Source organism: Parambassis ranga, chromosome 14 (assembly GCF_900634625.1).
Source record: "Parambassis ranga chromosome 14, fParRan2.1, whole genome shotgun sequence".
In the NCBI taxonomy this organism is placed as follows: Eukaryota; Metazoa; Chordata; class Actinopteri; family Ambassidae; genus Parambassis; species Parambassis ranga.
This window is the reverse complement of record NC_041034.1, coordinates 5,093,575-5,121,567: the sequence shown is the minus strand read 5'-3', so window position 1 is coordinate 5,121,567 and position 27,993 is coordinate 5,093,575. Positions and strand designations below refer to the sequence as shown.

General features: G+C 42.7%; 3 protein-coding genes and 3 non-coding genes across 11 annotated transcripts; 5 read left to right on the top strand and 1 right to left on the bottom strand.

Annotated features, from left to right (window-relative positions):
• Positions 1 to 22: 22 nt before the first annotated feature.
• ncf1 (neutrophil cytosolic factor 1) lies at positions 23 to 3,814 on the top strand. Its single transcript, XM_028421048.1, has 11 exons — positions 23 to 171; positions 299 to 379; positions 452 to 527; positions 1,232 to 1,397; positions 1,490 to 1,548; positions 1,665 to 1,787; positions 2,011 to 2,118; positions 2,208 to 2,325; positions 2,534 to 2,647; positions 3,038 to 3,204; positions 3,286 to 3,814. The coding sequence occupies exons 1-11, from the start codon at positions 100 to 102 to the stop codon at positions 3,447 to 3,449; spliced, it is 1,248 nt and encodes a 415-aa protein (XP_028276849.1). The 5' UTR covers positions 23 to 99; the 3' UTR covers positions 3,450 to 3,814.
• Positions 3,815 to 5,152: 1,338 nt separating this feature from the next.
• trnaw-cca (transfer RNA tryptophan (anticodon CCA)) lies at positions 5,153 to 5,224 on the bottom strand. The gene has a single exon. It is a non-coding gene; the product is annotated as a tRNA-Trp (tRNA).
• A 428-nt stretch (positions 5,225 to 5,652) lies between these two features.
• Positions 5,653 to 5,724, top strand: trnae-cuc (transfer RNA glutamic acid (anticodon CUC)). Its single transcript has one exon. It is a non-coding gene; the product is annotated as a tRNA-Glu (tRNA).
• Positions 5,725 to 6,754: 1,030 nt separating this feature from the next.
• On the top strand, positions 6,755 to 20,023 carry st6gal1 (ST6 beta-galactosamide alpha-2,6-sialyltranferase 1). Of its 4 annotated transcripts, XR_003671709.1 has the most exons (10): positions 6,755 to 7,021; positions 7,792 to 7,887; positions 13,337 to 13,543; positions 13,818 to 14,183; positions 14,263 to 14,527; positions 15,037 to 15,134; positions 15,505 to 15,606; positions 15,936 to 16,110; positions 17,265 to 18,064; positions 18,104 to 20,023. XR_003671709.1 is itself a non-coding variant. In XM_028421044.1 (9 exons), the coding sequence occupies exons 2-9, from the start codon at positions 7,876 to 7,878 to the stop codon at positions 17,534 to 17,536; spliced, it is 1,497 nt and encodes a 498-aa protein (XP_028276845.1). In that variant the 5' UTR covers positions 6,755 to 7,021; positions 7,792 to 7,875; the 3' UTR covers positions 17,537 to 20,023. The 4 variants fall into 4 exon arrangements, 3 of the variants coding, with proteins under 3 accessions (XP_028276845.1, XP_028276846.1, XP_028276847.1); XM_028421044.1 differs by having other exon boundaries at positions 17,265 to 20,023; XM_028421045.1 differs by lacking the exon at positions 6,755 to 7,021 and adding an exon at positions 7,570 to 7,704 and having other exon boundaries at positions 17,265 to 20,023.
• Positions 20,024 to 20,203: 180 nt separating this feature from the next.
• On the top strand, positions 20,204 to 20,275 carry trnad-guc (transfer RNA aspartic acid (anticodon GUC)). Its single transcript has one exon. It is a non-coding gene; the product is annotated as a tRNA-Asp (tRNA).
• Positions 20,276 to 20,747: 472 nt separating this feature from the next.
• uimc1 (ubiquitin interaction motif containing 1) lies at positions 20,748 to 27,455 on the top strand. 3 transcript variants are annotated; one of them, XM_028422544.1, is made up of 23 exons: positions 20,748 to 20,807; positions 21,233 to 21,311; positions 21,583 to 21,704; positions 21,800 to 21,879; positions 21,962 to 22,080; positions 22,401 to 22,578; positions 22,650 to 22,801; positions 22,880 to 23,503; positions 23,637 to 23,688; positions 23,769 to 23,878; positions 24,042 to 24,136; positions 24,252 to 24,501; positions 24,618 to 24,722; positions 24,895 to 24,950; positions 25,065 to 25,240; positions 25,350 to 25,411; positions 25,542 to 25,662; positions 25,745 to 26,053; positions 26,140 to 26,221; positions 26,305 to 26,407; positions 26,486 to 26,534; positions 26,881 to 26,914; positions 27,064 to 27,455. In XM_028422544.1, the coding sequence occupies exons 3-23, from the start codon at positions 21,682 to 21,684 to the stop codon at positions 27,239 to 27,241; spliced, it is 2,958 nt and encodes a 985-aa protein (XP_028278345.1). In that variant the 5' UTR covers positions 20,748 to 20,807; positions 21,233 to 21,311; positions 21,583 to 21,681; the 3' UTR covers positions 27,242 to 27,455. The 3 variants fall into 3 exon arrangements, with proteins under 3 accessions (XP_028278345.1, XP_028278346.1, XP_028278344.1); XM_028422545.1 differs by having other exon boundaries at positions 22,647 to 22,801; positions 26,305 to 26,389; XM_028422543.1 differs by having other exon boundaries at positions 22,647 to 22,801.
• Positions 27,456 to 27,993: the final 538 nt, after the last annotated feature.

Genomic DNA, 27,993 nt, shown 5'->3' with positions numbered 1-27,993 from the left:
TTGATGACATACAGCACATACACACACACACACCTACATAATCTATATAGGCCTCCTTTCTGCTGCTGTGCTGTCATTTGGGCTCTGCCACCTCTCAGCATGGACGAGATCTACGTCAGACATGTGGAGCTGCTGGGCTTCGAGAAGCGCTTCTTCCCAAGTCAGCACTACGTAAGGCGGGAGACTTTTCATCCTTTGAGCACAGATAATAACTAACTGTGCTTATTGAACTGAGGTTTAGGACTTTAAGCACAGTCCATCGTTGCTGATGATGTTCTGTGTGTGTGTGTGTGTGCAGGTCTACATGCTGATGGTGAAATGGAGCGACCTCTCTGAGAAGCTAATCTACAGGACGTATCCTGAAATACACACGTTCCACGTGAGTTCCTTTGCATTGCAAAATATAAGTTGTGCTGACTAAATCCAAATCAACTTTGATTTGTTGTCACAGAAATCGCTGAAGGAGATGTTTCCCATTGAGGCCGGTCAAATAGAAAAAAGGGACAGAATCATCCCGTCACTTCCTGGTAAGACACTGACAGACTGTATTTAAACATTACACTGATGCATGCTGTGCAGTCTGTTCCTATGCTGTTGCTAATGGAAACCTGAATTTCCCCTCGGGGATCAATAAAGAATCTATTTATCTACTGTTTTTTAAGGAAGCACCTGCGATTATCAAACACATGTGGTCAAATTCACTTCTCGTTTTTCCTTATGCAACAAAAATAAGTTCAAAATGTGTCATAATTTTATAATGTCAGAGAACGTCCTAGTTTTTATGCATGAATTAAAGCTTTGAACTTTTAGTGTATTATTCCTTAAATGAGAGCCAGACACAAAAGAAGTGAAGCAGGGCGTGCTGGTAAGACATCTTGATTTTGTTGTTTTGGACAGATTTTGGGGGAAATTCCTGTTTGATTAGTTTCACTCTGAGACATATGTGCCCAACATGAACAATGCTCAGAGGAGAGCAGAGAAACGCCTTCAAGAAAACTTAACTTTTGAGTTCCTGAAGGCCACTTTTGATAAAAACAGAAACACAATTTTTACACAAACCTCTTGAGAAACTGATTACGACACGCTTGCTGGAAAAAGAAGAAGAAGAAGAAGAAAGTAACAGAAAACCTCCATCCTGATGCAACGGCTGTAAACAGACACCGACATTATTAAAGGCTATCTCTCTGACCTCTCAGTGGCCTCCTCTCTGTGTGTGTGTTTTCGTCCTCAGCTCCACGGTGGGTGGACACAGAGAAGTCCAGAGAATCCAGGAAGATCACTTTGGCTGAGTACTGCCACGCACTGGTTAACCTGCCACCTCACATCTCCCGCTGCAAACACCTCTCCAACTTCCTCAAGGTCCGGCCAGAGGACGAGAACCCGCCTGCACCAAACACGTCAGTCACACACACACACACTGCAGACAGATGATCTGTCAAAAACCTAAAAACCAAAATGCATCTAAATCAAATGAAATTTTCTTCCTCAGACTGAAAAGAAATGAGACGTTTGTGGAGTCCAGGGAGCTGACCCGAGGAAATGCATCAGGTAAGAACAGCTGTCCTTTCAAAGTGTCTACACTGTGCAGTTTTATCATCTCTAACTGAGAAAATGACTCTTCATGCACTGACATCCTCTGATAATGAAATAAAAAACCTTCGTAGAGATTTCGGGCCCGATCATCTTGGACAGCTACAGAGTGATCGCAGACTTTGAAAAGACGTCCAAGCATGAGCTCAAGCTGCACACAGGTGACCTGGTGGAGATCGTAGAGAAAAATCAAAATGGTGAGAAAATAAGAAGTTGTATATATTTATATAGCACTTTTTTTCAACCATTAAAGGTACTTAAAGCCTTGTGGGTAGCTTAGGGGACGCACTGGCATGCAGCCAGAGGGGGGGATTGAACCGCTAACCTCTGTATCTCTCTGTATCATTTCCAGAGACTAGAACTACTGAAACATCTGTGATCCATGTGTGTGAGTGTGTGTTTTCTTTACTGTTGTGTTAGGTTGGTGGTTCTGTCAGTGTGAGGCTAAAAGAGGGTGGGTTCCTGCATCCTACCTGGAGCCTCTGGATGGACCTGAGGAGGCCGAGGAGGCCGAGCCTGACTACGAGGGTGAGCACTGCTACAGGACATGTTGTAGATCTTCTCTTTTATTTGTGTGTGTTTCATTTAACATGCTGTGTGTGTGCGTGTCCCTGCAGGAGAGCTGCACGTCACCATTCAGGTCTACAAGGCGGAGCAGGAAGATGAGATTTCCCTGGAGGTCGGTGAGACAGTAGAGGTCATTCACAAGCTGCTGGACGGCTGGTGGGTGGTCAGGTAGGATCTGCACACACACACACATTAGAAGTTGACATTTTGTTTTGCATGTTTTCAAATTAGACACAAGAACTTCAGTCAGGTTGACTCTCCACAGTGCGTGTCTATAAACAGATTTATTATCTTCTGCGATGCCACACAGTTCCTGTGATGTTCCTCATTGTTTAAGTACTTCTCACCCTGACTCAGCTGATGTTGTTTTGTCCAGGAAAGGAGACGAGACCGGTCATTTCCCATCTATGTTCCTGCAGAAGGGTGGAAAAAGAGAAAACTACGAAGCAGCGCAGAGAAACCTGCAGGGACAGAAACCACCACCTCGCAGGTTTGCTCAACATTTACTTTATAAACTGATTGGAATTTAGCAATCAAAGGTCACATGAGGACGTAACTCAAGTTTTTATATGCTAATTTTGTCAAAACCTGTCCTGTGACCAAAGCAAAAAGACCTCCCACTTTAAGGACCATCTGTGTTTGACACACAGAGATGTGCAGGTTTGCACGTAGGTCCTCTGTTGCCACTCTGGTTCTCGATTGTGTCACCTCTCATTAAAGGGGAAGTGTCCTCGGTCTGCTGCACCACAGCTGTTGATTTCATTTCTCCTCCTTTCAAAATCTGTCCTAAAATTAGATTTAGCACAACTTATCAGACTGCAGGCTTCAAAAACTAAGGTTAAATATGTGGGCTCAGCATGTGTGTGTGTTACTCTTTCAGGACCACCATCAGAAATGCAAAGAGCATCCACAGCAAGGGTCGGCGGCGGCTTAGCCAGGAAACCTACCGTAGGAACAGCTACCGATACCTCCAACAGAAGGGCAGCCGCCTCAGCCAGCCACAGAGGAACTCTGCTAAGTCTCCACTAAAAGAGAGGAAGAACCAGGGTAAAGAAAGCATGTTCATTCTGACAGAGATCCTCAACACCTATCTGAGCACCTGACCATTTCATCTTTCCTGACCGACAGATAACATCCCTGAGATGTCTGGCTCTGCCTCTGAGAGTGAGTTTAAGAAGGAGGCTCCGGTCATCCCACCACGGCCCAGTCCGGAGCTCATCCTGCAGCGCTGCACCGACAACACCCGCAAGAAAGTCAGCATCCACAAGCCACGAGCCAACACCACCAGTTAATGTGGAGACTCATATAAGATGCAAAGAAATATCATATTTGGTGCTCATGTGTTATGGTGTTCCTGCTTACTGCCATCTGGTGGTCTTATCAAGACAAATCCTATTCACCAGCTCACTGTTATTGTTTGATACCACCTATACCATACCTTTCTTTGTTTCCAGCTTCAATGCTAAGCTAAGTGAAGTTAAGGCTGAAGTTTAATATTGAAATCCTACTGAATAAGCTTGTCTTCTCAAATATAATTCATGTAATGAACTTGATATTTACACAATGCATTTAAGTAAAAAAAAAAACTGTTCCAAGTGTCCATTTTAAAGTACACAATTTCTGCAATCTTTGTTTTTATTTATTTTGTCAATAAACCTACAATAAAAAAATATAAGGTTGTTATTGGTATTTTTTCTTTCCTGTATATGTATTAAATAATTATTATTCTTACATTTCGATTTTATTTATATGATATTTATTTATCTATTGACTTAGCTATCTAGTTGAGGGATTAAAAGGAGCATCCTCTCTCAGAGTGATGCTGAAAAGCTCATCCATGCTTTTGTCACTTCAAGACTGGACTACTGCAACTCTTTATTGTCAGGATGTCCACATTACTCCATCAACAGTCTGCAGCTGATCCAGAACGCAGCAGCTAGAGTTCTGACAGGAAGCAGCCAAAGGGATCACATCTCTCCTGTTCTAGCGTCTCTTCACTGGCTCCCAGTGGACTCAAGAATACACTTCAAGATCCTTCTTCTAACCTACAAGGCTCTTCATGGACTAGCTCCATTGTATCTGCAGGACCTGATTGTACCATATGTTCATAATAGGACACTCAGATATCTGAGTGCAGGTTTACTTGTAGTTCCTAGGATTCATAGAAGTAGAATGGGAGGACGAGCTTTCAGCTATCAGGCACCACTACTATGGAACCAGTTACCAATCTGGGTCCGAGAGGCAGACACTGCCTCCACCTTTAAGACTAGACTTAAAACTTTTCTGTTTAGTAAGGCGTACAGTTAACCTTAGACCTAGTGTGTAGCACAGCTATGCTGCTCTAGGCCTACGTTGTCGGGGGGCACAAACATGATCCACTGAGCAGTTTCCCTCTCACCCTCTGACCTCTCCTTTACTCTCCTTAGTCTGGCTCACACTGGTCTCAAGACCTGAATGCTGACCTGCAGTCCGGCCCGTGAAGTCTCTCTTGCCCTACATTGTCGGGGGGCACAAACATGATCCTCTGAGCAGTTTCCTCCTCACCCTCTGACCGCTCCTCTACTCTCCTCAGTCTGGCTCATACTGGGTAATATCGTCTCATACTCTGTGTTTACTGTCTTCCTCATAGTTTTGTGCCTCGCTCTCGCTCTCTCTCTCTCCCTCTCCTTTGCAGGTCCCAAGACCTGCATACTGACCTGCAGTCCGGCCCCTGATCTCTCTCCTTCATCCTCTCTGTCCTGTCTCCCTCTTCTTCTCCTCCTCTACCCGGTGGACTGGCAGCAGGACTGGTTTCCCCTTAAGTTGACGGGTCCTGCTCAAGGTTTCTTCTTCTTATTAAAGGGAGTTTTTCCTTGCCACAGTGCTCTTAGGGGGGTTTGGGTTCTGGGTCTCTCTGAGTTTCCGTGAAGCGCTTTGAGACAATTTCTGATTATAAAATGCGCTATATAAATAAAACTGAATTGAATTGAAAATTAAAAGGGAAAGTGTAAAAGACTGACCCCGACGTGATTTGAACACGCAACCTTCTGATCTGGAGTCAGACGCGCTACCGTTGCGCCACGAGGTCCTGTGCAACACATTTTCCGTCTCTGTCTCTAAATGACTACACAAAGGTATCTGCGTCGATTCATACTGTGCGTTTAAACAAATTACATTTTCAAAGCCGTCGCTGTAAAACATGCTGCTGGTGCTAACGTAGCTCTAAGCTAACTTGGAGCTACGTTACACCATTTGCTGGTAGTTAGCTACTAGCAAACACCACTGGCAAACACATGCTAGCGTGGCTTGATAAGCACGATTACACAGCTTGCTGCCATTTACATCCACAAACTACAACTCAAAGGTTAAGAAAATAAGCAACTTACCTGCACTGAATTCTAAAATGAAACAAACAATGAAGTAACAGCGGGACGTGTCCCTGGCGGAGGTGGCCCAGTTTAACAGTGAAGCGGTGAAGGGTACTTCTCTCTACTCGTATTTTTCTGCAAGCACCACTCCCTGGTGGTCTAGTGGTTAGGATTCGGCGCTCTCACCGCCGCGGCCCGGGTTCGATTCCCGGTCAGGGAACAGCTTTTAGTTCGTTTTTATTTCAGTCAATGCCACTGCTTCAATTTACAGAGATCGATTAAACTATTCAAATACTTTTCATAGAATAAGTAGTAGATTCAAATACTAACCGTGAAATTGTGACGAATACAAATAAGTTATAGTTAAACCTATAGACAACATCTGCTAAAATAAATCATTTTGCAATATATGCATAATAATGATAAATAATTATTTATAGGATATACTTAGGACCTAAATATATTTGTATATTTTATAAAGATCTTATTTCTTTCATTAAATATGTATTAGTGTTTTATAATAATCAGTTAATAATTCAATAAATACATCAGTGCAACCCCAATCAATCAACTGCATGACAGAGTTTACATGCAAACAGCAAATAGCAACAGTGTTTTCAGTATTTTAAATATCAGCTAATATGTCATCACGAATATAGCGAACAGTGCAGACTGTTGATGGTTAAAACAAAGATGCTGTCTCTGTCGTGTATCTTCATCTTCCCTCCGTTTCTGCAGATAGATTGCGTGTATCTGCAAAGACAAGTTATACAAATTTAAGCACAAAACCAGGAAGTCAGGCACTTTGTTTTCCACCTTCAAAGTAAAGCATAGAAAAGGAGTATGCCACAAAGACGTGTGTTGTGAATAAAATCTGTGCAGTATAACACTTAAAAACCTGTTTAAATTGTAAAGAGGCCACTAAATTTTTATTTAATATTTTTTTATTTTATTAATACTGAAATAAAATGCTTGGTATAGTGCTGCACTGAATTTAGCATGTTCTTTCTTTCCTTTATTGTTAAATGTGATTTATGTCATTTAAATAACTAGTCACCTACGGTTTTTCGTTCATATTGTCACAGCAGCGTGTGAAATGTTTTATTTTTTTATTGATATATTATATTGTTTTTATTTTTCTTCAAATTTCCTGCAGCAAATTCATGCCATGTCATGATGGGATTTTATTTTGAAAATCTCACCGGAAACACTCCTTTCTCTTGGTCGCTAGCTTGGCGCGATGTGCTGCAGCAGCCGCTGAGCGGTGACACGGACAGAGAGAGAGAAGGAGGAGGAGGAGGACCTTTACTGCTGCCCGTCCAGCTTCTCCAAATGCCACCGGACACAGTTAGCGGCCTTGGACCGGAGGGACGAACAGGGGGACCGCGAAGCACGGGACTCACCGGGAACATGGCGGCGGGAACAACAACCTGCTCGGTGCCGTAGCGTCGATAAATCAGAGGAACGACGTGGCCGCTGCTGGCGGGCTGGTAACAGAGAAGCATCACTTAGAGCAGGTCAGAAAATAACAGCGTATCCTCAGAGAGATGGACTGATCTATCTATCTATCTATCTATCTATCTATCTATCTATCTATCTATCTATCTATCTATCTATCTATCTATAAACAGATGTTGCGTTATTTCACTGCTGTGTATTAGTACTTATATTGCATGCTGTGCAGTGCAAATCTTATTTACGGTCAAAACTATTAAGATCTCCTTATAAAAAATGACAAATGAATGCACCACAGCTGTTGGTACAACAACAAAAACAGCAATATATGCAATAAAAGACGAAATAATGAATAATAGTAATTAATTTGCAGTGAAGAAATCCATCAAAATTCAGTGTATGTTGTAAAAGGTCACCTCCTTAGAGTTTTTTATTGCATCTTTGTTGCACAACTTTCTAAAAGTGTGTTTTTGTACAATAGAACAGTAGTTTCTGATCATCAAAACACCTCAAACACACCTATAAAATAAGTGTCTGTACTCCTGCACAAGATGCTGATTGATTGATTGATTGATTGATTGGTCCATCCACTTTTCTGCCCACAAGCACACAGTGTAAACTGGAAAGTGGATTTGAGGGAGTTTTGGGTCCTTCTCTCTGATGTTGGATGTGACCATGTGTAACTCCTGCTGGATGACTGGCAGAAGGTTTAAGAAATCTCACTAAGGATGGATGGATTATTAATGTAAGAAGATGAAAAGCTAAAAAAAAGCCACACTTGTTATAGACACTCTGTATTCTTTCAGCTAACACGTGTTATCTCCATCCACAGGGACAATGAGGGCAAACCTGCAGACAGCAGCCCATTTCTAAGCAACAACAACAACAACAACAACACAGTGCAGTGACACACACCATGGGCTACAAGGTAACGTTCACACTCACTGTGAATATCACCATTGTTTGTAAAAAATAAATAAATCTGTGTTTGAATTCTCTGGCTGCTCAGAAATGTTCTCTGAGTCCAGATGAGTCACAGTTGTAACGGCAGCTGTAGGTGTCATGATTCATTCATTGTGCCGGGTTATCTACACTCACCTGCTAATAGATGGTGTAAAAGTAGTAAACAGACACACACACGTATTTGTTTGACGACGGTTGTCGGAGATGTTGAAGAATGTCTGGCCTCAGTGAGAACTGCTGGGTCTGGTGCCACAGACGGAGAAGTCAGAGAGCACTGAGAGATCTGAGTTCTGTGTTTAGGCCTGTACTCATCAGGACCAGGTTTCTGTGCCACACGGCCTCTTGCCTGTTTGCAATCAGATTTGTGTTGTGAACAGTTTATAAAGCTGAGGCAGAAATGCATGGTTGAAAGGAGGTCACATTTCTTCTCTGAATGAGTGGCCGCTCCAAAGGCCGGACGGACCTCCATGTTAACAGGTCCAGATATATACTGGTATGAGACAGTTCTGTTATTTGTTGATGTAATTATGCTGTTTAGGATTCAAATCAATCTGGAGCCTGAAACCAGGGTCAGAGTAGGACTGAAATATCATCCTCATGTTAAGGATGATATTTCAGTCCTACTCTGACCCTGGTCCACCTCCTTACTTGGACTTTTGCCGCTATATCGGTCCAACGATCAGATTACGATCAGGCAATATGTCCATATTGATGATGTGTGACAGGTGAGCGCTTTCTTAGCTTACCGATTTCTTCACTGTCCCCACAGGCCCACCTTAACCCCACTCAACCCTACATTTCTTTGCCCGTATTTGGATTAACCTGGACCCAGGTGTGGCAAAGATGGTACCAACTAAGCTTCAAAAGCGCTCTTCAGAAGTCACTGTGTAACATCACGGAAGCCATCTTTAGTTATGATGTTGGCTTTAATCATTTTAAAAGATGGCAATATTAGTGGAATCTTTTCCAAGCTTTTTGTTAAGAATAATAAACAAAAAATGTCATAATTATGACGACAGCAGTTCTGCACAGTTGATACTTTAATCAGAAAGAGGAGAGAGCTGTGATGAAAGAGAATTCATATCGGTCATGTAACATAAGGACAGGCAGGACCAGGTTTCTTAAACTGGCATGTGCACTCTTAAAATCTGTGTTATTGTTCAGTGATAATTAAAATTGTTTTCTGCCATAAAGTGAGGTCAGATCTGGTGCTGTGCAGCTGAGGCATAAATGTCACGATGCAGCCGACCAATCAGGCGCTGTGTGGTTTGATGCTTTGCTGCTGCTGACACATACATAACCATCACACTCTCTCTCACTCTGCCCCGGCGGATTAAAGCGCACACACACACACACACACACACACACTCACTCACACACACACAGACTTCTACCTTTTAATCATGAGTAGTTTATGGCTTCATAAGTCCATGGATAATGTACACACGCTCAGCTGTCGCTGTGAGATGCTATAGTTGTGAGGACCGGGTTGATTTTTAGACCTTTGGAGGGCATTTTAAGACCTGCAGAGGATGATTTATGGTTGTTGTAAAAGGTTGAAAAGGTTGTCATACAACAATGCGGTTTTCTTCGGCTTTCTTCGTACTCTGGCTTACGGTGACAGACGTTGAACCTCTGTTAGGAACGTGCTGCTCCGCATTATCTAACTGAACACCACTGCCTTCCGCCATTATTGTTATTGTGGGCTCACATGTGCACGCTTGCGGGTGATGGTGAGAGTACGTCGCACACAAAAACGAGGCACTAATCGCCGTAATCGATAAGTGGCAAATATTAATCGGTGACAGTTTTTCTGACGATTAATTGCACACGATACGATTTTGCACGAGCCTATAAGTGACACCACCATCTGTTTGAAGCTCTGCAGTTTGCAGTGCTACAGTGATGTAAGCATCACCCTTCATTCATTCAATCAATCATTCAATTCATGTTTGGCCACAGCTGTGTGCAGTTGCTTTGTCCTGAATTTCCCCTCAGGGATCAATAAAGTATCTATCTATCTATCTATTAGGAGCCCGAAGCTGCAATGATATTTTCATACTAGAAAAGCATTTCCTGAAGAAAATGCAAGTTTGATTGCCGCAGCTGAAGCATTGCTTTGAACGCTGATGTGAACGATTGCTCTGAATTGCTGGAGAATCTGCAATCTGAACTTAATTTTCTGAAACACAGTTAAGAATTTAGAAAGATGAAGCTCTTATCTGGAAAAGTAGAAAATGTTTTAATATTATGAAGATATGAAAGAGAAACAGCTGAAGAAAAGAACAGTATGAAGTCACGACCTTAAAGAACAGCCTGTGAATATACCATATGAAAGGTCTGAGGGTGGAATAATACCATAAGACTATAAGAAGCTCAGGCTGTGTGATTTGAATGTGGAAAAGTAGTATACAGCTGAAGGATCATCAATATGACAGATATAATGCTTAAAGTCTGATAAAGACTACAAATATGGCTGCTTTGTATGCTTCTAGTGTGTCAGTCTGTCACCATGGTAACGGCCCTGCCTGCCTGCATCCATGGAATCCCAAGAAGTTGCTCTACAACTGGTACGATTTTTATGTCTAGCATGTGAAAGATGTGGAGATTGTGGCGAGTTAGAAAATATGGCAGCTCTGTTTTTGGTTTTACATTGTGTCTTAATGGAGGAATGACCGGCACTCTCCCCGAACAGCTGGCCTTCAGGGCAAAATGGTTTGGTGTGGAGTTTTAAGAGGGACACCATAAGAAAGGCAACGAGTTTTCCTTCGAACTGATATACAAATTACCTCAGGGAGATGGACGGTGCAGGTCTAAGCGCAGGTTAGAGAGATTTTTTTTAGGCATCTCCTCAGCCTCTCTCCACTCTGAGTGATGACTCACCCACTCTAGCTCCCAACATTCCACGCAATACACACTAATGTTAAACTCAGAAGAGACCTCAAAAACCACTTCATCTTTAATCCCCTGTCATTTGAAGACGGAGCTGAACTTCCAAATTCTGAATACAACTTTTGAAGACCAAGATGTTGGAAGTATTTTAAGCCTCGAATGGTTTCTCTTAAAACTTAAAACTTAATATTTGTAGGAGCAGTAGCATTTTGCAGAAGGCATGGTTTGAAGGGCTCTCCCATTGACTCCAATGTTAATTTGAGGGTGGAAAATGTTTAATATTTTTAATATTATAATATTTGTAATTATTATTGAAGGTTTCCGGGAATGTCCTGAATGAGCTGAATCTTTTGATGTTTGAATGGTTTGAATCGGCCCATGCATTCTGAAGATCTGCTGAGCCAAAAAACGTACAGAAGAATAATAATAATAATAACAAGAGTTTGATTGCTTTGCAGCAATCAAACTAATAATAAAGACGTAGAAGAACAAGAGTTTGATTGCCTAGCAACGGCAATCAAACTAATAAAGACGTAGAATAACAATAGTTTGATTGCTTTGCAGCAATCAAACTAATAAAGACGTAGAAGAACAAGAGTTTGATTGCTTTGCAGCAATCAAACTAATAAAGACGTAGAAGAACAAGAGTTTGATTGCCTAGCAACGGCAATCAAACTAATAATAATAATAAAGACGTAGAATAACAAGAGTTTGATTGCCTAGCAACGGCAATCAAACTAATAAAGACGTAGAATAACAAGAGTTTAACTAATTAACTATGTTAAAGGTGACAATGTGAACGCCAAAACCAGAACCTGAGTTTTAAGCTAACGCATCTTCTGCCACATGATTGGCTACAAAACAGGAAACAACAAATTATGAGCGTTGATTCAAAGATTCAAAGAATCGGGTCCCTCTGAAGTCACAGAAAGGGGGACCAGCCTTTGTTTTTCTCAGATGAAATGAGACGGAAGCAGCTGTTTCCTCCAGAGACCTCTCTCTTGTGTGCTTGTGGTGACCGCTGACATCTTTTCAGTCCCTTTTATTTTTACAGCAGCAAGCGCACTTTCAACATCTTAAAGGTAAAATGTTTTATTCTTTATTCATTACTGCTACGTGTGCTACGTTTATACATGAAGTTTATACTTTTATCAGATTTTACAGCAGAATATTGTTGTGTCAGGCAGCACAATGTGCAACTGACGGCAAATCTGTGGCTGCTGTGCGTATGGAAATAACACACATATTGATTTATAGGCTCTTTGCTGCAGGTCAGGCAGTCATCTGTGTGTTTTGTAAGGTTGATAATAAGGATTCAATGGATCCCTGTCCCACTCTGGTTCATGTAAAACCCCCTTTTCAGGCCATTTATTGTTGCTAGTCCTGCTGATATTCACATAAATGTGGATTTGCAGCTGTTTGTTTGTGTTTTGCGCTTAAAATGTGTGATGGTGTGGACCCGAATAACACAAATAGGATTCGTACATGTGTGTAGCATGTGATAGATGCAAAAAAAAAACCTACAAGAGTAAAGAGGAAGATGAGATTTGGAGATTACGATATGGAGCTACTTAAATATTCTGAAGTCCAATCTACTCTCAGGAATGTGACATTCCCTGATCTGCCTATTGACTGAACCAGGCAGCTAGTTTGCTTTTTTAGCACGAGCCACTTTGTTCACCAGCCTTCCTTTTGCTTCCATTCAATGTGAGGAATGGTTAAATACAGTGCTGGGGATGCAGATGCATTGTGGGTTACCGAGGAAACCTAAACAAATTCTTGGCTCCTGCTTCCTTCCCTGATTCTTTCTTCCAACTCAACCTCTCTCACTCTTTCTCTCATTGTGTGTAGGCCTCTCACGTCTTGCTCTCCTTTACCATCAGTCTCCTCAGTGAATAAAGCCATCTTCCTCCTCCTCCTCCTCCTCCTCCTCTTGCTCCTCCTCCTCTCTGCTCTTTCTCCTTGATTTCATCCATCACCCGGAGCAGTGATGGCATGCACCCGCTCCCTTATTCTTCATGGCCGTCTCACTCACTGTAGTGCTGTATTAGAAGAGGAGTCCATTTTTTAAGTGCTGTGTGCATACGGATTAAACACATCAGACATGTATGAAACATTTTTATTGACTGACACAGATGTTTGCTGATGGAAGATTAAAAGGCCTCGACCTCGTTGTTTGAATTATGGCTTTCTGTCTGATTCGGTGTTATATTTTTATTTAATTCCAATCTTTGACATGACGCATCCTGTTGAACTCCCTGAATGTTGATGTGATCCTTTCTGCCATGTTCAGTCTGTCATTCTGTCTTTTATGTGAAGCAAGCTGATCCTGCTGACCCATTTGTTCGGGCAACAATCTCACAAAATGCAAGATAAGAGCTTCATACAAGTGATTTCAATGGTGCTGCAAATCAGTCAGCATTTATTTTTCCCAAACACCATCATCTTCAAAGTCTAGAGCTTTTGTTCTCTGGTGTACTGCTCCTGTGTTTATATTCCTCTGTTGTCTGTTTCCTCTGCAGATTCCCGGAGCGGCGATGGACAGGGTCAGCCTTCTGTGGCGCCTGAGACGCCGAGCTCGCCGCGGTGTGCTCTGTATGGTCTTCCTCTGCATCTCCATGGGTCTCCTGTATGCGCTCTGCGCTGAGAACAGCGTGACGGTCACTGACGCCATCTTCGGCATCCGAGCACGAACCCGGGCTCAACCTCGTACACACTCTGTCATCAAGGTCTGTTGCTTCTCAGCCTCTTTGCTGCAGCATGACACTCAAACTCAGTCTGAAAATATTTTTAAAAAATGCAGTGCATAACATGCATAACATCTGACTAGCATTAATGATGCTAACATAAACAGTTAGCATCAATAGTCAAAGCTAATCATACAAAATTAGCAATGGTAAACACTAAACTCTAGCATAAGAACTGGAAAAAGTCAATGTAAATGATGTGTGGTTGTATGTATCCCTCTGTCGTGCTTTGCCAACACCCATGACATTCACGCAGGTGCTGCGAGGCGGAGCCAAGCCCATGTACGTCGACCCTCAGAAGCTTCCGGGTGTCATCCCAGGTGACCCCAACCGTCCAATCCCTGTCCTCTCATCCCCAAACCACACCCAGGAGGCTGCAGACTCACCGTCAAAGCGGAAAAGAGAACGGGAACCTTCCGGGTTTTTCTCTCGCTTGCTGCCGCGCCCCTTCACGCGGGCACTGGAGACCCTGTTCGGAGGTCGACGGAGAGGGGAGCTGAGTGGCAAAGGTGGAGACGCAGAGTTTTTCGGGCCTCACGGGCCTCTGGGACAGGTGTGGGACGATGAGATGTCCAGCAGCATGCTGGGAAACAGGCTGAGGAAGGTGGTGCTGAACTACCAGGTGAGAGTTAAGTTGTGTACATGTGCTGTTTTCACTTGTCCTCTTATTTACCAACATTTTTTTTCCCTGTGTTTGTCAGGCTATGAACAAATACGGCGTCGAGGTGTCTGGTCCCGGCGGTGTCCCTAGCAGGCCGAAGCTGAGGGGTCCTGAGCTCCTCTGCCAACTTAAAGACAAGGTGGAAGTCATGACTTTGACCTCTGACCTCCAGCCCTTCTCAGCACTGCCCTTGGCTGCTCAGCTGCCACCAAAGCCGCTGACCTATGACCTTGGGCCTTACAAGAGCTGCGCTGTGGTGTCATCAGCAGGATCACTCCGCTACTCTGGACTGGGAAAAGAGATCGGTGAGACATTTTATACTGTTGAGCAGAGTGAGGCTTGTTTTAGTCCTCCATGGTTTTCATCAGCAACAACTGAACAGAAACTATTTTTACCTCTGGAGCTCTTCCTGTTTATACTGAGTCATTATAAACAAACCATTCAGCAGCACTGGGTGTAGTAAGAGAGCAGGAGAGAGCTTGTTTATGAAACTCATCTTCACCTGCTGGGGCCTGTAGGTATACAGTGAAGAGATGTCTCAGTGTCCAAGCATCAAAATAAAAGCAGGGACAAACAGTGTATGTATTGGTGTCCGCCAGTCTCTGGAGACTATGGAGTTCTGCTACTCCCCTGCTTTTGGTGTGTCTGGTGGAAATTTGACAGCTAATTGCTAATAACCTTGTTGCTGCTGCACTAAGAATCTCTTCTTTGTTTTGTTTTTATTGTCAAGGTATAGACATAAAAGCATAAACCATGCATCAGTAACTCAGAACATTTAAATTGTCCGTTTTTTTTCTTCTTTTTTTTTAAAAAGACTCTCACGACGCCGTGCTGCGCTTCAACGCTGCGCCAACCAGCGGTTACGAGAAAGACGTCGGCTCCAAAACCACCATCCGCCTCATCAACTCACAGGTAAACACAACACAACAAAGTGGAAGATTTATCAGTGTAGCATCAGGCTACATGTACATAATCATTTTCAGTAACTTGGGGCTCTGTGTGGGTTTGGAATTGAGCTGCACTGCCTGAGTTTGTAAAGAGACAACAGGTCAAACTCTGAGCTGTTTTTCAGAGCACTGTGGGTGTTTTGCAGAGATGAGTTGATTGTGGGTGATTCAGATGGTTTTTAGTGGCTAGGGCTCACAGTGAGGAACTGAAAAAGACATGTAAAATTTCTATTTGGTCAGACCAGCATATTTGTTTTAACCATGTTGTTGGTTTTATTCTGTTCCCTTAAATATTTCAGGATATAATCATATTTTATCATCAATCTTTCTTGCAGGTGATGGCGTCTGATGACCACCGTTTCCTGTCCAGTTCTCTGTACAGCTCAGGGGTCTTGGTGGCCTGGGACCCTGCCCCTTTCTCTGCTGACCTGTCACAGGTGATGCAGTGCTGTACCTGTTGGTCCAATCACAGCAGAAAGTTCAGTTCAGGATAAGAAGAACGGCAAAAACACTTAATTTAAAACACACATTTTTGCTTTAATTTAAGTCATCTTGTGTGATTTATGTGGCAAGATTTAAGGCAGAATTTTAAATTTTAGTTTAGTTAGTTTTAGTGATTCTTTAGTACTAATACTTTAGTCAGTAATCAGCATTTTGATTCGTCCATTAGCTTGTGTTCAGTAGTGTCATTTTTTTGTATATTGGACCAAATCAGAAACTTTAACTGAAGCATTAACAGCATCACTGCATGTTTCCTTTCCTGCAGTGGTACAACAGGACAGATTATCCCATCTTCACCCAGTACCAGAGGTACAGGAGGCTTCACCCGCTGCAGCCCTTCTACATCCTGCACCCTCGCTTTGAGTGGCAGGTCTGGCAGCGAATACAAGACAACATGGCTGAACCCATCCAGAAGAACCCACCCTCCTCCGGCCTGCTCGGTAAGTCAAACAGCACCCCTCTCTATTTGAATTATTTTGCATGTGTTGTGCTCCTGTTTTTGAGCTTTAGTGCATTTCCTATTAATGCTGTTTACCAATTTTACTGTTACTTTCAATATTGAACTGACTATTGAGCATGCGGCATGCATAAGCAACAGGTGCTGAGATGTTTGAGTTCCAGAAAGAGTTGGTTGGTTCAGTCCAGAGGTGCTTTTTAGACTGTTTGATCTATCTAATGGCCTGCGGCAGAAATCTTCTGAAACACATTAACATAATCACGTTTCACGGTTTCTCTCAGGAAACCGGGTTGACTGTGTCCACTGTTTAAATTATCATAAATCACAAACACAAGGCCCTATGGGGGGAAAAAAAACTACACACACCCTCCAGAAATAAGAGAGATCTCTGCCAGGACAGACAGGAAATGGATCAGCGATGCTTGTTATACATGTGAAAATAATGTAATGATCTGTCATGACATTAGCCAACAAACCCGAGGAAACCCTCAAATCAACGAGAAAAAAATGCATAAAACAAATGAAATCTGTGTGTAAAACAACTCCTGGCCAAGACAGTTATGCCCTCTCTATGTGGCCTCACACTGTTAACGACAAAGGAGAAGTTGATGTGAAGTTGATGTGGCTGTGTTTACCTCCGGAAGCAGCTGGATTCTCATGAGATTCATAAGATCACAAACTCACACAAATATATCTCTCTGACTTCAAGCTTGTGTTCATGGCTGAACTACGGGAAGTTCAAATGCAGCCCACACTGAACACACTGCCCACTTCCCCAAATGACCAGTTTCACTTTCAATTTTATTAATATGGTGTCCTTGTTGCTAGTTTCTAGGTGGCCCCTTTAGGTTGCCTCTAAAAGTGACTCCCTCCCCATTGTCCACCATGTTAAAAGGACCAAGGTTACAGCAGAAATAAACATTTTTACACTCTGGTAGAAAAACAAACAACAGTTTTTATGCTATAGATAAATGTCGCCAGATATCGTCTACCAAAGGTTTGGCCTGATTAGTTGTTAACACACCATGACTGCAGCTGTTCTAGGCTTATACCCTGCACCTAGTGGCACTCATTGGTATTACACTTTAATGCACTTCTGGACTGTGGAGCTCACATGATATCTTGTTTTCTGCCCAGGCACGGTTCTGATGATGTCTTTGTGCGAGGTGGTGCACGTCTACGAGTTCCTGCCATCCCGGAGAAAGACGGAGCTCTGCCATTACTACCAGCGGTTCTACGACGCCGCCTGCACGCTCGGCGCCTACCACCCGCTGTTGTACGAGAAGAACCTGGTCAAGAGGATGAACCAGGGCTCTGACCGTGACATCTACACCCGCGGACGCATCACGCTGCCGGGGTTCAGCAAGCTGAACTGCACGCAGGCTGCAGGAGGCACGCCGAACCACTGACTGATAAAAACATCCACAATGCAAAGCAGAACCCTGCATGAAGAACAATGAGGACAAACGCATGAAAACGTCATACCCACTGCCAAACCACTATAAATATTACATGTTCACACACTGTTTGTCATCACAATTACACGCCGAGTATAATCTGACAGATGTGCCTGCTGTAAACATATCCTGATGACCACATTCCACCCATTACCTCCCTCTCTGGGAGGAGTTTCAAACATTACTGCCAGAACAGTCTGAGAATTTGGTGCAAAAATGACAGAGAGATATTTTATGTCTACTAATTATTACCAGTCCTAACATTTTAATTCTTTTTTTTTTTCAGTTAGGCATGAAAAATCAGCTCCTGCATGCTGATTAAACTTTACTATAATTGAAAACCCACATAAATTAAAACTAAAGCTATATCTAGTGTTTTGCTCAATAAATTAAACCAACAAAACTAAAATTTCCTGCATAATGTTTACATTTTTACACTACATACAACTATTCATGCTCAAGAAAAAGGAAATTTAGAGGGTTGGACAAGACTTAATCTCCCAACAGTTGATCCTCCAGGCTTTGGAAAAGGCCAACAGTCTTAACAGTGAAGTCAGGTTTACTCCTTGTTAGGCTAAGCTAGGCTACATGCATCCAACAGGAGGAGGCCGTGCTGTAATGGTGATATGATGATGAATGTCTCTACATGATAGACACACACTTACACTCACAAACCCCGTACTAAACGTGTGTATCGAACCAAAAACTGCCTGCGGATACCTTGTAACCCCACAGTGCATCGCTCCAGTAACTTTTGTATAATCACAGTCCACCTTGTATCCTATTGGAATAACCTTTTTGTAATCATTATTATATGTATGTAAATATGACTTAAAGAATACCCAGGAGGGCGCTCTTTGCTGTGATACTGTGACTCACCTGTTAACAGCAGAACAGAGTTTTATCTCTGCAGGAAGAATTGAGAGTGTCAATGCTTCTATTTGTGTTTATTTAATTTAATTTAAGAGTTAATGCAGCTAGGTAGCCTAGCTGTCTGACGAAGCTATTTATTAACATGTAAATCTAAGTTAGTTTGCATCTGTACAAAGTTTCAGGAACTAAACCTCCGGTCTGCTAACGTCTCATTACCTCACAATCACAGTGAAGAACGGCCTCATGTTAATTCTGACTTTTATTCTACTGACGCATGTGTACAATCTGTAATCATTTACTTAAGAGTAGCGTAGAGACAGGAGACACAAGAACAAACTGCATCTCTGATAACCAGAGGAAGAATCCGCATGGCAGTAATGCAGCTCACCTCTGCTGAACATGACCATAAGATATAAAACATACTGTTACAATAGCATGCTAAAAGACAATGAGTGACGCTCCTTTCAGGGTGGATGACACATATAATGATATATTAGCCACTACAGAAGAATACACTGGAGCTCACGTGTGAATGTAAATGCAGAATAATTTAAAAAGGCAGCTTTATTTTTTAAATAAATACATTTAAATATGTGATTTAAATGTAGCTCTTAACCATCTTAATTAAATGAATTTCATATTGCGGATGCTACTGCTGCTAGCAAGGCCAGACTAGATTATCTGGAGTTTTTTTCTCCAATAATCCCATGTAGCTACATTCTTTATGTGATATACAGGTTATGAAGTGTGCAAGCATGAAGTTGTTATGTTGGGTTTTTTTGATATAGCAAACAAACTTGATAACTTAGCTTTACATCTCACCAGCTAGCAGTAAATAGCTGCATTGCAGTTAGTTTTTGTGTTATTTCTATAATTTCCTAACAACCCTAAGTTTGAAGCTGAACGAGTATGAGCATAAGCATCAAAATGGCTCCTCTTGTTTTTGTTTTTGTATATAAAATGACTTAAGTTTGATGTTTTTAGCAGAATGTTGTTGTTTATTCAAGAGGCACACACCTAAATAATTGATGTCATTGCTTTTTTTAAGAGGCAAACTAAGAGAGCATTTTCTTCCTATGCAGATGCACTGTTGTCCCAGCCCAGCCTTTGTTTGCATAACGCTTTCTAGCGTGTTATTATTTCAGCTTACAGATGCACCTTTTCCACCTGTTTGGTTTCTGAGAGGGTCCATTGTTGAGCTTTTAAGTGTGGTGAATGCATTTTTCAATTATTTATTTTGTTTTCTGCACAGCTCCTGTCAATTAATATAAAAAAAAAATAAAATGCAAGGAAGATATAACACTTTCAGTACGCAGCTGACTTTTATCACCATTTTATAATAATTTCTTTCTTGTAATATGAATTTCCAGCATCAGTACTTGTTCCTGTATGTATTCACATTCAATCCTTTAAGTTTTTGTTTCAAAAAGTGTAAATATAAGCTAAAAGTATCAGACTGCTAGAGAAGGAGCCGTTTAATGACTGATGTTCTTTTTAATGATGTCGTTGGCTGCCATGATGTAAAACTAATGATGATAGGTATGATGATTCCTGACCTGGTTTTTGGGGTCCTCATTAAGGTCCTGGGATAACTTACAAGATTATTAAAAAGTGAAGAAATGACTCTTCGTTATACAGTGTCTGTTTTGTGCTTAATAATAGCGTTAATGTGACCTGTCAGTACATCACATCAGTCCTACAAACAACAACCGTTACCTCGAGTGAGTTTTGGCAACTCTTTGTCAGTCCTCGTTAGTATAGTGGACAGTATCTCCGCCTGTCACGCGGAAGACCGGGGTTCGATTCCCCGACGGGGAGGCAATTTTTTACGTTTCGTCGTGAATAAGACTGGGAACTCAGACTGTTATAAAACCATTATCAATGCCGCGATACCACGTTTTACGATTCACAATGGCAACAGTCGAAAAGAACATGTCACTTGTGACTCGCTCAGAAACACTCTGCTTAAAATTAAAAATAATTGCATTCCGACTCTGTTTTATTCACTGTGGGAGGTTGGTCTATCACCAAGTCCTCGTTAGTATAGTGGACAGTATCTCCGCCTGTCACGCGGAAGACCGGGGTTCGATTCTCCGACGGGGAGTTCCTTTTAACAACGAGATTCACAAACAGTAGCCGTAAAATGCACCAGTGTATCTTTTCGTATCGTTATATAGATCAAAATTAGGAAATAATATGTTTTATATAATGATGCAATCACATTCAGCTTTCATTGTTTATTTAGATTATAAACTTCCGCAAAGGCACAGTGACAGACGATTACGTTGTAGTCACGTGATTGCGTGAACTGAAACAAACATGGCGCCGCGAAAGTGAGGAAAACTGTACTGTGAGTGTTTTAAAACTGAACTATTGTCCGGTTTGTGTTGTTTTTCTCCAGCTGAAGTACAAGTTAAGAAGACGGAAGTTGTGTTCACGTTACGGCTGATTAAACAGAACATTTCCAAGGGTTTAAATGATTTTGAGCCCAGTCCTCGATTTAAACTCTTGGAAATGACTGTGACCTGGATGAATGAGCGCATCCACAGATATATTAAACAGAAACATCATAACAACAACTTTATTTGCAGTTTTAGTGTCTCGTGAAGTCAGTTTGTTTACCTACAAAGTGATGCTCTCGCGCGGAGTCAGCTAACATTTGGTGTGAAACGTTGATTCAGTTATTGGATTTATCCGCTTTCAGTCAAGTCAGGGTTCTTGTTTGGCCTTTTTATTATTATTATTATTATTATTATTATTATTCTTTTAACATAGACGTCTGCTGGTTTGGGGTCCACACGCGTCGAGCTGCCCGGACTGATGAGAGGAAGAAGAGGACGTTCTTCATCGTTAGGTAAAGATGAGCTATCAGCAGCTGCTGCTGGAGGGGGCGGGATGTGGATCTGTCCTTCACTCTGCTGCAATTTAGAGGCTGGTATAAGTCACGTTTAATGTATAATTTAAAGGTGGTTGATATGATTTAAAGCTCAGCTGTTCAACACAAGAACTGATTTATGTCATTTGAATAAAATCCGGTGTTTTTTTATAACATCAAAACGGATGCCGTGTGTGTTGAGTGTCTTTGTGCTGGATCGAATTATACCTGTGTCTACTTGTCTCTCTAGGTGCTCGAGTGCAGACCAAGAAGGCTCCGAGGAGGCAAATAATAGACGTGGTCCCCTCTGAGAGCACACAGATGGACCAGGACACACAGGAGGACAAAGATGGTGCAGATGCAGACAATGAGGTAAAAAAAAAACAAAAACAAAATGCAAATCCTGGTGAGAATCAGATTTAGACATCGTCAGGTTCCATCAAAACTTTTACCTGTTGTTCTTCCAGGACGAGTTCTCTATGTCACTTTTTTCATCAGCAAGAGACAAACGATGCAGAGAAAGGGAAAAAAAAACCCAAACCCAAAGGTGTGCAAAGACAACTAGAAATAATGATAAAAAAAAGTCTGATACAATATTTCTGACCTGAACCTCGGCTGGCTGGTTTCAGAGATGACGGAGGAGGAGATGATGGACCTTGCTCTGCGTCTAAGTGCACAGGAAGCCAGTGTATCCGCGCTCCACCAGCAGCAGGAGGAGGAGGCTGTGCTGAAAGCCATCCAAGAGAGCGTGAGTCAAACAAGTTTAAATGTACCAGCATTTGTGGGTGCCATCCAGTTTGAATGTGTGCAGTTAAACTTAGCAAAACGATTCAGTTGACTAATTGGTATGAACATTTAAAAGACACCTCCTGTCAGTTGTGTGTGGGGCTCGAAACGTTATAGTTGAACACACCACAAAGAGCTGGCATGTCTGTTCTGAAAAGGCATCAGAAGAAGGTCTAGATACTGTACAAAAATTCAAGGATTCTCGAAGAAAAGGCAGCATTTTCACAGAATACTTTATCAGTATTTATTTTTCACAGAAGCTTTTTTGATATTTCTTTAAAGATGGTTGACCAAACACAACCGTGCCCAACTTCCCAGAGTCAGACTGTCCTGACAGACGCATCGTTCAGGCTCGGCTCCCGACGGAAGCTCTCATACTCAACTGGGAAAAAGGCAACTGTCGTTGGAGTGAAGGAAGATGACTGCTCGCTCTCCCATCATTCTCCATCATCTTTGACCGGTAAGCAGCAGGAAAAAGTAAACATGAAGCGTCTCGTGAATGTTAAAGCACTGTGCGTTGTTTTCCAGAAGGGGGTAGAGATGCAAATAAGATGGAAGAAAACCAGGAAAGGAGAGCTGGAAGTCCTCTGCTGGAGATGCCAGACTTATCCCAGACTCAGAAAATCTCCTCTCAGACTTCACAATGCAGCGTCGACCCTCTGTCAGCGCCTCTGGACTCTCAGGTCCGTCACAGAACTAGTTAAATTTTCACAACTCTGCATGTGTATAACTTGACATGTTTTCTTCCTACTGTGACCCAGAACTCTGACTCGACCCAGATTGATGACTGTCAGCTCCCTACATCTCCCGTCTTCCCCCTGTCCGGCAGCAGAGTTAAAGTCCATGTTAACCGCCTGAGCCAGAACCTGCTCGACACTTGCACCTCTTCCGGGTTTGTGCTGTACTCTCAGGATAGGTGGACTGAGACTCAGAAGTCTCAAAAGTCACCCTCTAAAACTCACGTCTCCCTGAAGGTTAGTCAGGAAGACTGTGTAGAGACACAGCTCAGTCCTGTGTTTGGCAGGAGCACCCAACATGAGAAGACTCTAAGTGCCTCTAAACCCCACGTTTCTGCCTGTAGCCCGACTCCCAAAAACTCAGGGTTCATGTTCTCCTCTCAGGAGAGTTTAACTGACTCTGTGAGCAACACGTTCTCTCCCACTAAGAGCCCTGTGTTCCCCAGCGGCCCAGGCCCTTCCAAGAACATTCCCCTATTAGAGTTCCCCAAGAGTCCAGATGGAGAAGAGACTGAGCAGAGTCCTGCTAACAGCCCGGTTTTCGGCTCGACCACGCGGCAACATGTGGCCCACACTAATGAGAAGTTACCTTCAGGTGCAGAGCTGCGAGTTCCAAAAGGAGGCACGAGTCCCAGACAGAGCAGGGAGGTGAGCACAGATTAACAGAACTAATACATTATATTTATACTGCGGATGTCACGTCACTAATTATTGTTTAATGTTTTTCTATGTATGACACTTTATTTCCTTTTTTCTCTGTTCTTCCTGCTTTTGTCTGTAGACCTCAAACAAAGATGGCCGCCATGACACGATCACCCCGTTATCAAACTCAGGTACAGTCTGGATTTCTGTAACATGACCAGTTTCATGCAAGTTTTTTTTTTCTTAATTGTGTTTTTTTTTAATTGTGTAGAGGAGCTGAATGAAAGTTCTAAAGACAGAAACTCAGCTGAGACGGAGTTTAGCAGCAATATGATGCTCGTCTGGTCAGACGGGAGCGACAACGATGATGGTGATGTGACGGTACGATCAGAGGACTTTAAAATCTATGCCTTTATTTTAAGAAATAATACTGATGATAGGAGATGGAGTGACAGGCTTTTATAGAAATATAATACAATAGAAATTCTGCAGGATTTGTTGTAGGTAACAAAAATAATAACAGATCACCTGCTTGTCTTTCCAGCCGGCGGGCTCTCCCAGTCCAGTCTTTCCTGAGGAGACGCCTGTTCAGGCTTCCTCCCTGAACCATGCTGCTTCTTCAGAAGCACCAAACTGCAGGTATGCAGTATTACAGTGTGCAGGTACACTGAATTTATCAGATGAAGATGCATTTTGGGTGATGTTCGAGTATCAGGACTTTATTAAAATCCTGAATGACTGTCTCTGTTTGCAGCCTAAATCCTCAGAGGTGTGCTCCAAGCACAGATAAACAAGCTTCATCTGGAACGTCGTCTCAGGCCAACGGCCAACGGCCTGCTCCCATCACTGGGTGGGAAGGGCAAGAACAACATCCGGTCAGCAGTCAGGGGGTGGCGAGCGGGATGTCATGCCCGTATAGGGAGCCTGCAGACAGGCAGACAGTTCACTACTACTGGGGGGTTCCCTTCTGTCCACGAGGCCTGGACCCAGACAAATACACACAGGTGAGCTCATAAGAAACAGGCTGACTGACTCTTTCGTACCCACAGCCAAACAAACAATATGTAGCCAGTCTGTTTTGTAATGGATTTAAATTGTAATGTCACCATTCGGTTCTCAGGTGATCCTCGCACAGATGGATGTGTATGAGAAGAGTCTGAAACAGGCTCAGAGGTGTCTGCTGAGGAAAGCTGAATGGGGGGAGGCCATTCTGCCACAGCCAGAGGTACCATCAAGATCTGACAGTGTGGTCATTATAAAACTGACCAAAGCTTCAGAAGACACACTTTAAACTCAGTCATTGTGTATATTTACATAATGTCTCACGTCTCTCACGTGTGTTTGTGTATCTGAGATGAGATGAAGCTGTTGTATCTGATGACTTTTTTTTCTCCCAGAAATCTCCTTCACCTGAGTCACCTGCAGAGTCGCCCCAGTTTCACGCTCCTCGAAGGTAAAACCTAAATATTCTTCAGTCTCAGCCCGGTGTACAGTTTAAAGTGGGCCCAGTTATTAATTCAGAGCAACATCTGGTTTCTACGTTTCTTCTGGTGGCTAATGTTTTCAGACGAGGCCTCAAACGTAGAGCGAAAACACTGAGTGAAGCAGCGGAATCACCTTCAGCAGAAGCAGGAGAAGAAGAGGACAAGGAGGAGGAGGAGGAGAGAAAGGAGGAAAACAAAGAAGAGAAGGCTGAGGAAGATGAAGAACCTATGGACACCGAAGACTGTGAAGTTTGCCCTGGTGCTGAGTCCACCTCCTAAATATTTCATGTTATTTTAACAGGCTGTGATGTTGACATTAGCAGGATATGTTAAATATTGCTGATGTTGTCTCCCGTTTGTTACAACAGAGACTCAACTGAGCGACGACAGCACACAGGTTCTGATGATGGCAGCTGACGGTGGAGCAGAGGTGAGCCAGGGGAATGCTAAAATTATTGTTTGTATGCTAATTATCTGTGTAACAAATCAAAAAAACAGGGGTTGACACCACTTCGTTTTCAGTGGATTACAGTATTTTGGTTTCCCCTCATCTTGTATAGGTTTCTCAGCAGCCTCCACCTAAAAGTCCAGAGACACCTGAGGTTGAAATGATTCTTCAGGAGGATTCTCCAGTCACAGTCGAGCCACAGGCGGCCCAGGAGGAGGAGGAGGAGGAGGATGGTAAAAACATTTTCTAATCTGTGTGGTAATTACAAATTGAATGCTGAGGCTGTAGGTCGTTCTATTTATGATCTGTTTTCAGTCCTATTGGATGAAAAGATGGAGGGTAACAGGCCCGTCTGCAGCAGAAGTGACGCTGGAGGACAAACTGTAAGAACAGAGGAGGTAGAGGAGGGCAGGAAGGATCCAGATGTGGAGGAGGTGGCGAAGAGAAGGCTTCAAAGATCAATGTCGCCTGAACTGGAACCAGCTGTCGTCCCTCAGAACCCTGAGACCTCTGTCGACTGTCCCATCTGTCAGGCGTCTTTCCCCGCGAGCAGGATCGAGATGCATGCGGCGTTCTGCGACGGAGAGGTGGACGACAGGAAGTCTGAAGCACACTGTTTCCAAGGTGACACAAACTTACACTGAAACTCACATTTACATTTAAGGGTTAAACATTTTTACTTTAAAGATCTTGCAAATTCATCTTCATAGTGTCGCCGAAGCCTCGTAGGAAGAGAACAAGGAGAGCTCAGGTGAATGCTGACGAAACAAACAACCCCGTAGACTGTGAAAGGTCAGTCAGCGTGAGCTGTTTATATTTAACCATCAGAGCTCCGAGTTCTGACTTATTTTTCTTTTTCAAAATAAACCTTACAGGAACCAGGAGAAGTGCTACATCTGTCAGAAAGGCATTCCTCTGCAAGACTACAGCCGGCACACCGAACTCTGCATCCAGCGTCAGGTGTTAAAGCCGGCAGCGGTGCGCTTGTTACTCACTGTTAACGTGACAGAAACACAGCAGCTTTTATTCTGAAACTTTCCTTCGCTTATATTACAGAAGGGAAATCTGCTGTCAGCTCTGGAGCAAACAGAGAGCAGAGACTCAGGTATGTGAGATTTATTTTTTTTAAATCATCATTACAGTGTCGTCACATTAGGATCAGGATCGTTCTGATAACGTCCCAGCAGTTCACCGATTACTACAGTTCCTTATTCTGACCACTGGAGGGCACTGGTCCTCTGCATCTCTCAATAGTCTTACTGTTTAAGATTAGGATTAGGAAAACCTTATTTGTTCCACAAAAGGATAAGATAAAAATAATATCTTATTGAACCATGTTTTGTAAAAACGGGTTGTTGTAACCTTTGTCGTCAACGTTGTTGTCGTTAAGCCGCCTGAAAGCAGCAGAATAAGTGAATCTGAACAACTGACATGTTTTTGCTGTTTTACAGAGGCCGGGCCATCTGGATCCAAACTCCAGTCGGGGTAAGATGTCTTTAATATCCTACATAATGAGATCTGGGAGGTGTTTGTTTTTTTTTTTGTTTTTTTTTTTACTTCCAGATTTGAAATGTGCATCATCTCATCTCACTTAACACTTTTATCTTGAGATGTTCAAATGTGTGTGTTCACAGAGACGTCATCGAGCTGCTGGATGATGACGACGATGACGAAGAGGAGCAGCACATATCAGCTGTCAGGGTCAGTGACTCTCCCATCAGATCCTTCACTCCAATCTCAGAGGCCACTGACTGCCTTGTTGACTTCAAAAAACAACACCCAGCCAAAAGGCTGAGCCAAAGACGGAGGTGAGGACGACCGGACTGGAAACCAGAGCCTTTAATAAAAAAAACAACATGGAGGGTGGTCAGGTGGGGGCGTGACGATATTTTCAGGAAAGACGCCTGATTGACTCTGTTAGTGCCACTAATGTCTCAGACTACCTCTTCTTCACGTGTCTGTAGCTCTGCTTTTAAGATGCACTGTAATTTTTTTTTGTCTGCAGCATTAAAATACCTGAAAATCACTGGCTCTGTTATCATGTATGTAACTGCACACAGTCAGTTTAGCATTGAGATCATTCCTGGGCACATTAATGCAGACACTATTTTGATCGCTAACTAGCTTTGAGTTGACCAACCATCCAGGAGGTTGATGGAGGTGTGATTACTTTAAAGTCTAACATTTTCTCCTAAATTTCAGAATCTGTGAAATTCAAAGTTTTCTAATTTATCCTCCTGTGAAGTGAAAGCAGCAGAGTGGAAAGTGGTTTTCAGAGCTTGCGGTTTTAACGGCTGTGTTTCTTGAAACAACTTTTAAGCAACACAGCAGCAAGCGTGTTTTGAAAGACTTTGTAACAATCTGCAGTTTCCCCAACTGAGCCTAAAGGGTATGTGGAGTTACCTCTGTAAAGGACCATTAACAGAGTGTCATCACCTTAAAACCTAAAAAGATGCAAGGCAGGGGCTGAAGTGTCATTGTTTTCCCTTCTGTGGCACCAAAGCGCATCACAGGGTCCGTGCACCAAATTTCCATCAGAAGGGAGAGAGACCTGGAATGTCCCC

Excerpts from the sequence above, each read along its gene's own strand:
- ncf1 (XM_028421048.1), top strand. The coding sequence starts at position 100 with ATGGACGAGATCTACGTCAGACATGTGGAGCTGCTGGGCTTCGAGAAG. Across the intron at positions 172-298 it reads TCTTCCCAAGTCAGCACTAC|GTCTACATGCTGATGGTGAA; the intron begins GTAAGGCGGGAG and ends GTGTGTGTGCAG. Across the intron at positions 528-1,231 it reads AATCATCCCGTCACTTCCTG|CTCCACGGTGGGTGGACACA; the intron begins GTAAGACACTGA and ends TTTCGTCCTCAG.
- st6gal1 (XM_028421044.1), top strand. Across the intron at positions 14,184-14,262 it reads AGGTGGTGCTGAACTACCAG|GCTATGAACAAATACGGCGT; the intron begins GTGAGAGTTAAG and ends TGTGTTTGTCAG. Across the intron at positions 15,135-15,504 it reads TCCGCCTCATCAACTCACAG|GTGATGGCGTCTGATGACCA; the intron begins GTAAACACAACA and ends TCTTTCTTGCAG.
- uimc1 (XM_028422543.1), top strand. The coding sequence starts at position 21,682 with ATGGTGCAGATGCAGACAATGAG. Across the intron at positions 22,579-22,646 it reads TTCTCCATCATCTTTGACCG|AAGGGGGTAGAGATGCAAAT; the intron begins GTAAGCAGCAGG and ends GTTGTTTTCCAG. Across the intron at positions 25,663-25,744 it reads GGAGGAGGAGGAGGAGGATG|TCCTATTGGATGAAAAGATG; the intron begins GTAAAAACATTT and ends ATCTGTTTTCAG.